Source organism: Pelobates fuscus, chromosome 1 (genome assembly GCF_036172605.1).
Source record: "Pelobates fuscus isolate aPelFus1 chromosome 1, aPelFus1.pri, whole genome shotgun sequence".
Lineage (NCBI taxonomy): Eukaryota > Metazoa > Chordata > Amphibia > Anura > Pelobatidae > Pelobates > Pelobates fuscus.
Window position 1 is genome coordinate 72582939 of NC_086317.1, and position 15302 is coordinate 72598240.

Below are 15302 nucleotides of genomic sequence, written 5' to 3' on the forward strand. Positions count from 1 at the left end.
AAAAAAAAAAGTTGAGATTTCTACTTTTTTAAGGGGGTTAGGCAGCTAATATGTTTTTAACACTATAGGGTCAGGAATACATGTTTGTGTTCCTGACCCTATAGTGTTTCTTTAAGTAGGTAGTTTTCATTACTATTATTTAAAGCAGAACTGCAAATACACCCTCCACAAGGTGACACATTCACTTCTTTTGTGGCATTTTGGAGGAGACTACATTTCATTACGGATCTGTCTGAAGCTCAATGCAGTATTAGCTGCCAGGTGCCCAAAATTACAGTTGCATATGCAGATCACATGATCCTCAACAGATCATCTTGCATAAGCATGTTTGTCTGACGTGGGGAAAAAAGTAGTCCATACATTTTCTGTTGTATTTCAGCTAATTGCTTTGAAAATTCAACATAGTCTACACATGTTTTTCATAAAAATAGAATATATATATATATATATATATATATATATATATATATATATATATATATATCTTTATAGAGAAAAATGTTAAAGTGTTTGAGGTAAATACCTACTGGCACTTTCAAATCACTTCAGACCAATTGGCTGAAGTGATTTCTCTTAGATTTCCAGCCTCTTATAGCCTACTCCTTAAGACAAAAATATTCCTGCAAATCTCTTATCAAAATAACGGTCACATTCCATGAATGCTTTACATTTCCGCGCCACTATCCCATGAAAACAATCCAAGCCTGCACATAACATGTCACAAAGCCAAGCTCTTCAAACTATCTGGAATTGATTAAAAGGGTATTGATGCTTTTAAACTATTAAACCGTTTGAAAAACTCAACTTATTTCAGCTCTGAAGTTCCTTGTGCTGGCTCCATCTCCTCCAACATCAGCTCCGAGGTGGAACCTAATTCACATGTGCAGCAAGCGCATTAGGCCATCCCCATGGGAAAGCATTTGATCAATGCTTTCCTATGGGGAATTTGAAGACGCTGGATGTCCTCATGCACATTATGAGGCCGTCCAGCATCGTTTCACGATGTTAAACAACATGAAACAGCAGGAAGAAGAGTCTGATAAGACAGTCACTAGAGGAAGTCTTGTCTTAGCCCTGCAATATAAACATTGCAGCTTCTGTGACACTACAATTTTCAGATTACAGGTTTAGGGCACCCAATGAGATGAAGTGGTCTGGGTACCTACAGTGTCCTTTTAATATTAAAAAAAGTGCACTGATACATACTTAGCTATTTCTCTGCCCAAATACAAGATAAAAATCACTGTTTGGTAGATAAACCCCAAATGAAAGCTTGCGTGCATTTAATTACGCTTTTTTTTCTTTTTTTAATTGAGGGTACATCATTTGCAACTTGCAAAAAACAGAATTTCTCTGCTCTGCTGCCTTTGGAAGACCTCCCCTTCTAACCCCGCCCAGACAGTCTGTTACTGTCCAATCACAGACTTGCCAATGCAGCTCAAAGAAAGGTCTTTGCAAGGCAGGGGTTCTGGGCAATTGCTGCCTCTTGGGTTTGGCAACACTATGATATCCAAGCCAGGAGGTAACAGCAGATGTTACTTGAAAAAAATGCATAATTAATTGCATGCAAGTTCTTGTTTGGGGTAGATCTTTAAACAGTGAGATGTATTCTAGTTGGGGCTGCATGGTACTTTTATCCAGTCAGAATACTCACTGATCAGCCATAACATTGAATATATAATTACAATGGCTGGGATATATTAGGCAGCAAATGAACAGTCATTTCCTGAATTGGGACTTACTTTGACAAGGGCCAAATTGTGATAGCGAGACAACAGGGTCAGAGCATCTCCATCTCTGTGTGGTGCTCCTGGCATGCGGCAGTTAGTATTTATAAAGCATAGTGCAAGGAAGAACAACCAGTGAGTCGGTGTGCCCAAGGCTGATTGATGCATGTAAGAAGCGAAAGATAGCCGGGCTGGCCCGCTCATTTTGCTGAAAAGTGTAATGCTGGCCACGATAGAAAGATGTCAGAACACACAGTGCATCACAGTTTGCAATGCATTGGGCTGCATAGTCGCAGACCAGTCAGAGAGCCTATCATGACCCCTGTCCCGGCCTCAACGGGAGTGTGAGCATCAGAACTGGACTGGAAATATTTAATTATCATTTTTCATTACAAGTGATGTTTATAATTAGAGTAAACATGTATGAGAAATATATGTATATGTATTATTATTATTATTGCCATTTATATAGCGCCAACAGATTCCGTAGCGCTTTACAATATTATGAGAGGGGATTTAACTAAATAGGACAATTACAAATAAACTTACGGGAACAATAGGTTGAAGAGGACCTGCTCAATCAAGCTTAAATTCTATAGGAGGTGGGGTGTAAAACACAGTAAGACAGGATATATATATATATATAAAAATATATATATATTTTTTTTGCATAAAAAAAAAAGAAAAAAGAAACAAGTGAAAACTGCACTTTTTATAACCTATGGGTTCTCTATGGAAATTCAAGCGTGTTTGTTTTGATTTTTTTTTTCAATGCATTCTCTCTATAATGCATTACAAAACCGTGTTCAACTCCAAATGTGAGATACATGGTATGCTGTTTATGCTTTTATCACAGCGTACAATTTTTATATGCCACATTTTTATTTTTCGCAGATGTCCGAGAAATGGACATAAAGGTGCATTCCTATGTATTAGCCACTCACAATAAATTCTTTGCATTTCTCTAGGAGATATCTGCAGCCCACAGCTGGTTCCTACCCTTTCACACCACGATTACCTGAACCTGCACAGAATATTAAATATTGTTGCATAAAGACTGTCTCAGCTAATGATTTGCAGGTTTTCATCTACACTCTGTTGGCACTATTGATCACAATTTCCAGAGCTATCAAAAACCTGTTAAAGCAACTAAAAAGCCAGTCTTCATAATATCTTCCATCTGGATGCTGCTGAAAAGCCTGCACAGCTCACTGGTTATTTCCTACAATGCAATATACAAATCCCTTTGTGTAAGCAGCACAAAGTTTAGATGCTCAGTGTTACAGCTCTGAAGAAGAATGAGAAAGTCATATAAATCATCACATTCCCTGATGGTTAGCACAAAAGGTAGAGTTCAAAAGTTTAAACACCTCATTTTTAAAGCTTATGGAAAACTGTAGCCATGTGGAACCTGGAGGCCTCTAGAAATAATAATAATCATAATAATAAAAAAACACCACAAACAAAAAATGCCATAGTCACCAAACACTAGGGATCGACCGATATTGAATTTGTATAGCCAATACCGATAATCTGTGAATTTTCAGGCCGGTAGCCTATATACTGTGCATTTACCATTTTGAAAAAATAAACTATTTCTTAAGGTAAATGCACAAAATATACATGTCACATGTAGTGGATGCAGTGTGTTTAGACAGGGGAGCTGTGTGTGTTTGTGTAGTGAATGCAGTGTGTATTTGTGTAGTGTGTGTATATAATGAATGCAGAGTGTTAATTTTATTTTTAATATTTATATGTTTTATTTTTTTTTGTCCCCGCTCCCTGCTTGTTACCTGGCTAGGGAGGGGAGCTATGGCAATCCCTGGTGGTCCAGTGGCATGTACTGTGCAGTGGGGGCCTGCAGCAAGCTGTTACTTACCTTCCCAGAAGCTCCCCTGTGTAAATCTCGCAGTATGCGTGCCGCGCGGAGCGTTGCCATGGTAACCCGGCTGCGGGACTTGCGAGATTTACACAGGGAGCTGAAGAGAGCTGCTGGGAAGGTAAGTAACAGCTTGCTGTGGGCCCGCCAGGACCGCCGGGCTTGTAATAGGCCTGGCGGTCCTGTTATGAATTATCGGCAATATCGGTATCTATATTGGCCGATACCGATATTCCTGAAAATCGGCCGATACCGATATTCCTGAAAATCGGCCGATAATAATAGGTGAAGAGTCTAAGGTGTTTTTAGTCTTTGGGGTAATCCCCAAATCCTGAACTGCTATTTGGGCATCTGTGATCTAGAGGTCCACAGATGCACACAATGCCACCACACTTTCTCTGTTCTCCATTCCTGTAAGCTAAATGTATCCCTCCCCCTCCTAAGAGCAGTGTATGTATTTTCCTGTTTCAGAGCTACATTTAATTTTCTCTCTTTCTGACCATTTCTACATTTCCACATACTGATCCATTATTCTATGCATCACAGTCGTTTCTCACAATAGAGTTTGCTCAATAACTCTGGTCTCCTCCGTTCTCTGTAGAGACCCCCAATTAATTACCTGAGATACAGCTCCAAACATGTTCATTGCTGTAGAAGTCACAGCCTGCATGCGGTGCCGTTTGCTTTTTCCCGTCACACTGTCCCAATCTGGCATGGCATTTAGGTTGACATCGACCTGCTTTAAGGGCATCCTCTTCCTCAAGGACATTCGCAATGTGTTAAGCGAGCTTGAGGAGGGTATCTTCCTAAATTTGTCTGGCTGAGGGCTGTCCTCTAAATTCTCCAGCAGACTGTGGTTTCTCCAGCCAACATTTTGCAAAATGGTCGACATATCTGCACTTCTAGAAAGCCCTGCAATACAACAAGAGTGAAATAAATTGAGCAAGAGTGAAATAAATGACATATCTATCTACAAATTAAACACATGTGATGATGGGGATTACAGGGCAAAATGCTGTGCCTCCATAAAAGCTTTAAAGTTGGCCTGTCATGAACCACATTTTCTAGATCATAACAGAGTATTTCAAAATGCAGATTATTATTTTTTTTCTCATATTAAACCAGACTCAATGCAAAGTTGTTTTCTTTATCCGACACTTTGCAGAGGCAGGTTATGCACTTGCTTGGCATGTGCTTGAACCCACTGTGCCTTAGTGACTGGCATACAGTTATACCTTGAGAATTGTGGGAGTAAATTGTATAGTCTGGCGCTCCTTACCCTCCGCAATGTACAGAGGGGGAAGCAAACTTAAAGGACCACTATAGTGCCAGGAAAGCAAACTCGTTTTCCTGGCACTATAGTGTTAATAGGTCCCCCCCACCCTCAGGGTCTCCCTCCCGCCGGGCTCAAGAGGGGTTAAGCTCTTACCTTTCTCTAGCGCCGGGCTCCCTCGGCACTGGGGACTCTCCTCCCTCTTCCGATATCATCCGCCGAAAGCACAGCAAGAGCCGCGCGCATTCAATCAGTCCATAGGAAAGCATTTCTCAATGCTTTCCTATAGACGGCAGCGTCTTCTCACTGTGAAAATCACACTGAGAAGTCCGGAAGCGCCTCTAGTGGCTATCAATGAGACAGCCACTAGAGGCTAGATTAACCCTATTGTAAACATAGCAGTTTCTCTGAAACTGCTATGTTTACAGCTGCAGGGTTAACCCTTGATGGACCTGGCACCCAGACCACTTCATTGAGCTGAAGTGGTCTGCTTGCCTATAGTGGTCCTTTAAGATGCACTCACTGAGTCTATGTACGCAATAGTTACCCAAACAACATGAAATGGAAGATAATGTGCAGTCTTTGCTGTTTCGGAAACATCTGCCAAGAGTTGAAACCCCTGACAATTAGACAACTTGAACTTGCAAGAGGCTCGAAATGAAGGCAGGGTGGTGCAAACGTTTAACAATAAGGGCTCAGAGCCAAAATCAAAAGAATGTGACAGTTCATTTCAATCGAAGTTATTACAGTCCACACCCAGGATGTAACGCACAAACAAGGTTGCTGAGAATTTTATTTAAAAGAAATATATATATATAAGATACCATGAGATAAAATAAAATATATGGCCTGCATGTGCAAGATAGCTGAGCAGTGCAAATGTTGTATTGTTGTTTCCAAGCAGCTTCTTGAAGGCGCTTTATTTTAACTTGCACTAGTCTTCTGAATTAAAATTGTGAACAGCTCTTTTGTGTCCAGAGAGCAAACTGATGGGAACAATGTTGCACAGTGACCTTGAAATGGCTTCAAGAACTAAAGTATTGTTCAGAATTACAACAGCAAGTTCAGCATTCGGGGTGTTTGAACATTCCATCTGTCACAGGACACAACGGCGAGGTTTAATTATTACACTCCAAACTGATGTGAAATGAAATCCAAATTACGAAATGTAGGCAATAAAGTGCTGTCATTTTTCATTTATTTGCTATTAAAATAATTTGGTGAATATATTTTTTCTACAATAATTAAAGCAACTATTACCAAAAAAAAAAAAAAAAAAAAATATTCAACATTTAGGAATGAAAATAAGTCATTCAACAAATATGTATCCAGCAAATGAACATTTAAGATGCAAGAAAAGCTAAACTGCGCGCTTTGAGGAGAATATAGATTTCAATCCATGGCTCTCTGCCAGACGTTTTCCGTTATTTGAGAGGCTTGCCTTGTGATACAAATGGCCTGAGCATATGGAAAACAAGGAAACAACTAGGGCAGCAACATTTCAATGTGGATTCCAGAGTTTTCTGACACATATATCTAGCTCTTGGAATGTAAAGATAAAAACCAAAACAGGATGTGGATTCTGGAAGGTATTAAATGAACCTCCTGTTTAAAAATGTGTGAATATAAAGTATAGTAGGCAATTTAAAGCATGTAATGCATCTACACCACATGCTAGCAAAATCATCAGCAAACAGACAGAGGAAATGTTATACAACCCCAAAATGTGAAGAATTGGTAAAAAAAAAAAAAAAATCTAGAAAGACTGTTGTTGAAAGACAACTGCCACTTCTCTAGAAAAGTGAAAGTTCATATTTCCTTAACTCCAGTAATTAGTGTCATGATACAATAATAAGCATTTCTTCCAAATGTCTTCTCATGCATGCATCCCAATGGCATGCAAGAGCACAGCCATATGTGAGTCAAATTAAAAACTGTATTCCTAACACCATAGTGTCTCTAGTTTCAGAAGTCTGTGCCCTCCTCCTCCTCCTCCAAGTCTCCCATGAGTAAAGGGTTTTAACGTACCTTAAATCCAGCGCAGAGGCTCGCAATAAAGCTTCCCCGTAGTAAAGCATTAAATGTGGTATTTGAAGATGTTAGATGTCCTCATGCAAAGCGTGAGGACGTCCAGTGTAAAACTCCATTAGGCACTAGAAAGTGCCTCTAGTTATTGTCTGGAAGACAAGCACTAGAGGTTGACTTAAAAAGGACACTATAGTCCCTGCAGGTTTTTCATTGCAAACCAGGGATATCCAAAATGTAGGTCCCCAGATGTTGAAAAATTACAACTCTCAAATGACAAACCATCATGGAAGCTGTAAATTTAAAATATCTTGTACCACCCCTAGAGGTGCTTCCTAGTCCAGTGTTGCACAGAGTGCAGGACTTGCGTTTAGCATCTCCACACTCTGCATAGACATGCATTGATTCAAAGCATCTCTATGAGGAAATGCTAACTGGTGCAGCACAGCGTTTTGCAGCACAATCCCTGTGGGAAAGCACTGGATTGGCTGAGATCATAAATACTGATGATCTCAGGGACCAGGTGGAGCCAGGTGCATCAAGACCCGCACAGCTTGGGCTAAGTTTTTAACCTTTTCAAAGCAAACAGAGGTGGGCTGGGGAGCTAAATAGTAAGTTTAACACTACAGAGCAATGGAGACTTAATGACTCATTACTTCGCGGGGAGGCTCAAAAGGTCCAAAATAACACAGTGTATTCAGGATTTTCCACTTTAACCCCTTAAGGACCAGACTTCTGGAATAAAAGGGAATCATGACATGTCACACATGTCATGTGTCCTTAAGGGGTTACTGCCCCAGAGGGAGAGAAGCACACCCTGAGATTGCTGACCCATAAAGCATATATTAGAAATCTAAAACTTCCCCCTGACTATTATACTAGGCTATGACGATAGAAATAGAAAAACGAAAATGAAATAAAAAATATAAAATAAAATCAAAATTGAAGTATGAGGTGGCTGATCAATATAATCAAAAGTAAAGCTGCAGCATATTTCCTAAATCCAGAGACACTCTCATACACAACTATCCCGACGCACATTTCGCCACTAACTGGCTCTTCCAGGGGACAGTTGTGTATGAGAGTGGCTCTGATCTTTGTTCTCAGAACTCCAGATTAACTTTAGACAAGACCTAAAGGTTATCCGCTCTCTTTAAAAATGTAAAACGGCCAGATGAGTTTACGAATATCTACTATTCCACATTTGCCGACTTGCTGGCGCCAAGTATTGGAGTTGTTTAACTACTTCCACAACATGGGCAGGATGCTGGCGGCAAACATTATTACTTTTCCAAAACACTGGTAAACCCGTTATGTTTTGCGCAAATTTTCATCCCTTCTCCCTTTTAAACAATCTATGCAAAAATGTAAGTAGCGAGACTCAACACACCAAAGGTTTAAGGTATGGTAGAAATTATTCACAAGCAAAAAATCCCCAGTGATCTTTTCACACACGCCTCAACTGGCTATTCATTACCCATATCTTTCGTATATTTGGCCTCCCACCCTATTCCAGGCTTTATTGAGTCTATATTCAATCCCCTCTGACAGAGTATTTAACTCAGGGTTTGTGTCACAATTACTAATGGGATAGGCGAGGGATGCTCTCTCTCACCTTTGATTTGTGTGCTGATTTAGGAGCCTCTAATACATGCGAGTTAAGCCCAACAACAACTGACCTGCAGAAGCTGTCCTTATTTGCGGATGATATTTTGTTGACACCAGCAGAACCTCAACTCATCAAGGAGTATGGAAAAATATCATTTTGCAAACACAGGACAAATAAAACTCTGTTACTACAGATATGTCACACTATGATATCCCAAATACGAAGTTTGATTTTGAATGGAGGTCACAACGGGTAACACATTGATAAAGGAAAAATATGCTAAACTAGTGACCACCATCATGTCTCAACTGGAAAAGCTGCAATCCCTGGAGAGAATGTGGATAAGTAAAAATAATGCGGTCAAGATGTCCATCCACCCTATCATATTTTATCTACTTAGGTCCGACTATCCTCCATCCAGCTCTCTTTACATTTTAAAAAGATACCAGATGATAATTAAATCCTTCATCCTGAAAAAGACATCCTAGGGTACACCAGACTATAACATGCTCCTTGTCTAAGGCAGGTGGACCTGGTGTCCCAGACATTAAATCTTCAACTAGTCTTCCTTACTATCCCAATCCACACTATTTGTCAATATTCCCAACCCCCATTATGGGTGCAATTAAAAAATGCATATATAAAGCCCTCATATGTCACTCAACTAATGTGGATCCTGGGTACACAATTAGTACGTCTGGGGTCCATATTACCCATTACTAGACATTAAATAACAGTGGCGCAGATAGCTACCCAAACTGATCCCCAGTCCCCCCACCCCCCAATTTGCCCCTTGCATAAATTAATACGGGACCTGACCATTACTAGATGAGTCTCAACAGGTGTAGTCCACGTATGCCAATTAGAGTCACCAGCGGACGTAATACCTTTCCCAACACTACAGGCAATTCTCTAGATACTAATGGATTTTAGGTCACCTAAATGATGCTGGACGTCCTCACCTTCTGTATTAGGACATCCAGCATCAGTGAAATCCCCATAGTAAAGCATTGAGGTGCTGCTTTCCTAATGGGGAGGGAGATTAGTGTGTGTGTTTTTATTATTATTTTATTTTTTTTGGTGGGGGACTCAGTACTCTTGAATCTTAGCTAATTAAAATCCAAACTGGAAAACAGCAAACAATAGGTGGTCTGGAAAATAAATCCCCATCTCCGGTAGTCACATCTTGGCTATTTTAGCCTCAATTTTACAAATCAGAATTTAGCTTGCAAATAAATAAGAGTTTAGTGAATAACCCCAAATTATTATTATGTCCATTCTAATGTGCACTTCACACAGCCTGTCCTATGGATGTAAAACGACAAACTGAACTCTGTATTTAAATCAAAGTATTTGGAATGCTGACAACAGTAATACAAATCTCTCAATCTGTGATCGTTGTATTTCTCAAATTGCTTTATAACAATGGCTAACAGTAGGCAAGATGAGGCAGGCCACAGGATGCTGCAATAAATAATGTACATTTAATTCAGTTGCAGAATCCCATCCTCTTAATAATAGAACGTCTGATCACTCACCCGTTCTCAATGGATTCCAAACTTGTTCTTTTCAAATCCTGTTTGAATTCTGCTCCCAAATCTCCAGAACGAGCACGCAGGGAGGGGGAGGGAGGCTGCAAAATATCCTGAACGGTCAATAAATAATCTCACTTTATCTATTTTGCACATAAAAGAGAGCATACCTGATAAGAAAAACGCAGACTTTCTTTGTTGTTTATTGCAAGTGACTGTATGCTTTTTGCAGGAAAAAGAGTGAAGGTTTTTTTGTGTAGATGGGGAGAGAGGCATGGATTATTTACTAACCTTTCAGGACTACTTGCAGCAGTTTTCAGCCTCCTTGCTCGTTCCCGAGAGATGCGGTAGGCAACTACTTTTTTACAGAGAACCAACGTTCACATGATTGGCCTGCGCCTGGTGACATCCCAAGAAACCCTCATCCCGCATGTTCCTTAACCCATTCGGTGCTGCGGCACAGGCGACATACAGTAAATGTTCAGCACTTTGTTGCGAGTCCTGGGAGCGATAGGGTTATTAAGGGAGGAAGTGCTGTCTGTAAAATAGAGAAGTAACGCTGTGCTGGGGGAGCTGCAGTCTGGCTTCCACTGCCTGTGGTTAAACATTAGTGTGACTTTGATTTCTTGTGCTTTTTTTCTGAATAGTGTAAAGGATTTTTTTCAACTTAGAGAACTGGTTGTATGTTTTGTTTTTCTGTTCCCTACCAGCGTTCTGGATCTCAAACAGACATTTGGGACAAATATCTATAGCTTATAATGTAAAAAAAAATAAGCAGAAAGCATATCTGACAGGGATCTGATTGTTATTAATATTTCTTAGACATGTGCAATTTGTTTCGTTCTGAATGTACATTTGGACGAATTTCGAGCAGTTAGTACATTCATATGCTTACGAATGTCCGAAGTTCGGTAGAACCGAACCGAATGACATTGGTCTGAAATGCCGAAGTGCTTCGGATTTCTGAAAAGTGGCAAAACGAGAGGGAGGGAAAATTACGTGAATAATGACAAGAATAATTCCTGGCACTGGGAGCCCTATAGATGTGTAAGTGGTTGTGGTGGCAGTCTGGGCTATGGGAGCCCTATAGATGTGTAAGTGGTTGTGGTGGCAGTCCTGGCACTGGGAGCCCCATAGATGTGTAAATGGTTGTGGGGGCAGTCCAGGCACTGGGAACCCTATAGATGTGGTTGTGGTGGCAATCCTGGCACTGGGAACCCTACAGATGTGTAAGTGGTTGTGGTGGCAGTCTGTGCACTGGGAGCCCTATAGATGTGTAAGTGGTTGTGGTGGCAATCCTGGCACTGGGAGCCCTACAGGTGTGTAAGTGGTTGTGGGGGCAGTCTGTGCACTGGGAACCCTATAGACTCCCATTGCCAGGATTGCCACCACAACCACTTACACATCTATAGGGCTCCCAGTGTCAGGACTGCCACCACAACCACTTACTAGACATATGCAATTCGGATGCTTACAAATGTCCGAAGTTCCGAATCGCAGAAGTTCCGTAGTTCGGAAGTGCTCAACCAAACCGAATGCCATTGGTCCGAATTGCTGAAGCAGACAAATTTCTTTACTTACCAAAACAGCAAATACAGTAGCAAGCTTTGCTGTTCCACTGTTATTTTGCACCTTACACACACACATACACACACACACATGAGCTCCTGAGAATCACAGCGGATGAGCGTAGCGTAATTGCACAGCCACACTGTTTTCAATTCATTTAAAGGGCATTATGCAGCGCTCACTTTAAGCACTGCATGCAGCTTATCGGTCAACCAAAATGTGACCCCAGCTGACAGAGGGACATCCTCTCTGCCGAGCCTTCCTGATTTGACAAAGATGTAAAGCAGCACTGTCACTGCCATCTGAAAAATGAGTATTTTATAAAGATAGAATATTTATTAAATATTCATATTGACTGTGTTGAAATTTCACTGAACTTCCAACCCAGTCAAGAGATAAATAGAGATAAAGTAAAGACTACTTTGTGTCTGTATATTTCCTATGCCTGACACTTCTAGACCCTGGGCAGACCTACCGCTGTTTAGAAGTGTAAATCCTCCCAGTCGTCACCTGTGGGGAATTGGCTTTATCTATGGAGTAATCCTCCTTGCATGCACAGGAATTCAGTAGTGGCTGCTCCTGGAGCTGAAGAGGACCTGACGAGAGAAAATGGTGGCACCTGAGAAAAACAAGTTCAGGGAAGTAGAACTCAACTTTGCCTGCCCCCCCAGCCATCAGATCCCCAACGATGATGTCACTGTAGGGGGTATTTGCAAATTCTGCAAAATCCCTATTCTGTGACAGTGCCGATTTAACTCTGCTTACACCATATTCTAGCAATAGGCACTTAAATGGCTGTAGCAGCGTTCACTTTGAGCACTGGATATAGTGCATCTGTCAATCTGAGGCCACAAAATGGCCCCATCTGACAGAGGGGAAAATTGGTATCCATTGATCTCCTGCTGTGAGCAGGGTTGTAGTAAATAGGGAAGGACTTCAATGCTTATTTAAAGAGCTGTATACAGCACTCACTCTGTGTGTTGCGAGCAGTGCGGCCGCACAGGGCGCCATGGGAGCAGGGGGCGACATGCGGCCGACACAACTTGCATTCACACATGGGCCTAAATGCATATTTTTTTCTGAATTAAATACCCATCACACACGGCCAATAAACCCAGCACAAATAACACATACAACCAATACACGCATATCACACACAGTTAATAACACAGTTAATACACCCATTACAAATATCACACACAGCCAACACATAGCATACATATTACAACCCAGTCATCACACCTATCACATACACAGACAACACAAACATGACATCATATTATAGTGAGATGTATTACAGTGGAGCTCTGGTATATAAAATGCACATTACTCTGTATTTTATAGTTAGGGAGCTCGATGGTACACTAATAGGGACATTACTTAGAATTGTATTGCTGTGTAGTGTATGATCATGTCACAAAGCTCCACATTACCGGGAGTGTTTATTGTTGTGGAGCTCTGTGATAAATGGAGAAGTAGCGCATTACTACAAATTTTTATTCTAAAGAGGTCAAGGTAAAGAAGTATAATCAAGAGCTCCAAAGTAAAACCACTCACAGTATTATGTGACATACTTAGTCTGCTCCTCTGTAATGTAGGGGAGGCAGTCAGGCACTTCTGGCCTGCACTTCTGTTTTTCTGCAGACCATAAGTAGCGGTCTTCCTAGCTCAGGATAATCAGAGCGCTGCGGCAGATTACCAGAGGACACTGCAAGTCCCTGAGCTTGTGAGACAGTTACGCATGGTCTGTACCCAGTGGAGGGGCAGACCAGGTTCAGGTCAGCATGCCCCTCTCCCAACTAGGTAATAACTGGAAAGGAGGAATGAATATTTGTTTTAAGTCATTATTAATTTAATAAATCCCCTATACAATCACTACACTCCTATACACACACTATACTTGGATGACAGGGGGAGCACGTTGTGAAGATTTTTCGAACAGGGCATCTAAAGTCCTAAAGCCAGCCCTGATTGCATATAACTCATCTGTCAGTTTTGGACCATCCTAACGCCATTGAAATCTGTAAAGGACTGCATGGATCATTCTAACGTCGAGAAGGGGTTAACACTTACATCTGTCGCACTAGCAGCACAGTATACGCTTAAAAAAAGTTTACTGGGGTGAGAGAATGAGTAGCTACTATTTCCATAAAAGTGACAGCTCTGCTTCAAGTTTTAATAAATTATTAAAACTTCAGAAAAAAAAAAACTTTTTCACTTGAGAAGTTACATTCTGTTACAACAGCCACATTGTGACAGTCAAACTTTTTAGTGAATAGAAGTCTTCGTTTTCAGTACATACAATATTTCTAATTTAATGTCAATCTTCAACGAAGGTCATGGATATTAACTGAGCTCAGAAGGATGCTGTGTTCCAGAGAAAAAGAATGTAAAGTATGTAAATATGGAATGTTTTAGATTCCTCACTGAGGAGAAATGGGCCATTGCAACCTTCATAAAGAATAAACATAAATGTCTTATAATTTCATCTAAAAATAATAATAATTATTATTTACATACAGATTTAACTCCTTCACTGCAAGCACTGCATTGACACAGGCTAGAGGAGAAACCCATGCATGCATGCAGCGGTGGGCATCCAGTGGGACCCAGGTAAGTTGTCAAACAATATTAAAAAAGTTTGGCAGAGGGGCGTGGTCTGACCCGTGGCGAAGACAGTTGCATGTAGCAGGAGCTCTGCTCATACAGACCCAAAATAAGCGTTTTTTACCAGCGAAAATACAGGGAAGCATACAAAAGGGAACCTAAAGATGTCCCAACAGAAGAACAAAACCAAGAACCCGGACAAAGGGCGAAAAAAACGCATTCTTTGGAGCAAGATCTCAACAGCCCAAACAGGCCGCAGTGCAAGAGAGCGACCAAGATGGCGACGGAGATGACACGCTGCCGCTGCAGAAAGACCCAACAGAGAACCTGCCGATCACGCAAGGAGTACTGCAAAAATGCCTAGACTCTATGTCAGACAAAATATTAGCTAACATTAATAAAACTTTAGCGGACCTCAGGAAGGACGTGCAAGATCTGGGTGACCGCACGGCCAGAATGGAGAATAGAATGGGAGAATACGCGGAGGCCCACAACGACATGGCGGAGCATGTGCAGAGACTCGAACATCAACAAGACCAGCTACAGCTAAAAATAATGGACTTAGAAGACAGATCGAGGCGCCAAAACATACGGTTTCGAGGTATCCCCGAAGATGTGAAACACCCGGACCTAACAGAGTTTTTAACAGGCCTGTTTAAAACTCTGGTACCGGACATACCCGCAGACATGCTGCTCATCGGCAGAGTGCATAGAGTGGCCAGGCCGAAATTTTTACCAGCAGAAGCCCCACGAGACGTGTTGGCAAAACTTCACTACTATCATATAAAGGACACCATTATGCAAGCATCGAGAACACATGGAGACCTGCCAGAATGTTATGGACACATTCAGTTATACTCGGATCTCTCAGCACTTACCCTCCAAAAACGCAGAGAATTTAAGGAAATCACGGAGGTTCTCAGGACCCAGAAGCTCCCGTACCGCTGGGGCCACCCAGTTCGCCTAATAATCCACAGAAATGGGACTCTCACCACCATATTGTCACCGGAGGATGGCAAACGGGCTCTGACATCCTGGGGTATCACCACGCAACAACTTCCAGAGAATACGAAGCCCTCGC

General features: G+C 41.3%; 1 protein-coding gene across 2 annotated transcripts in view; it reads right to left on the reverse strand.

Annotated features, from left to right (window-relative positions):
- The window catches only part of LOC134587501 (uncharacterized), a 35419-nt gene extending 25283 nt beyond the window's left edge, over positions 1-10136 (reverse strand). Inside the window, exons 1-2 of one of the 2 annotated variants that reach the window (XM_063443924.1) lie at positions 10052-10136; positions 4226-4518 (exon numbers count right to left, since the gene is read on the reverse strand). In XM_063443924.1, the coding sequence (XP_063299994.1) occupies positions 4226-4498 (273 nt within the window). In that variant the 5' untranslated portion in view covers positions 4499-4518; positions 10052-10136. Of the gene's footprint in view, positions 1-4225; positions 4519-5035; positions 5057-10051 lie in introns of those variants that run through there. The other variant, XM_063443915.1, reaches the window with a different exon arrangement.
- Between the last annotated feature and the right edge of the window lie 5166 nt (positions 10137-15302).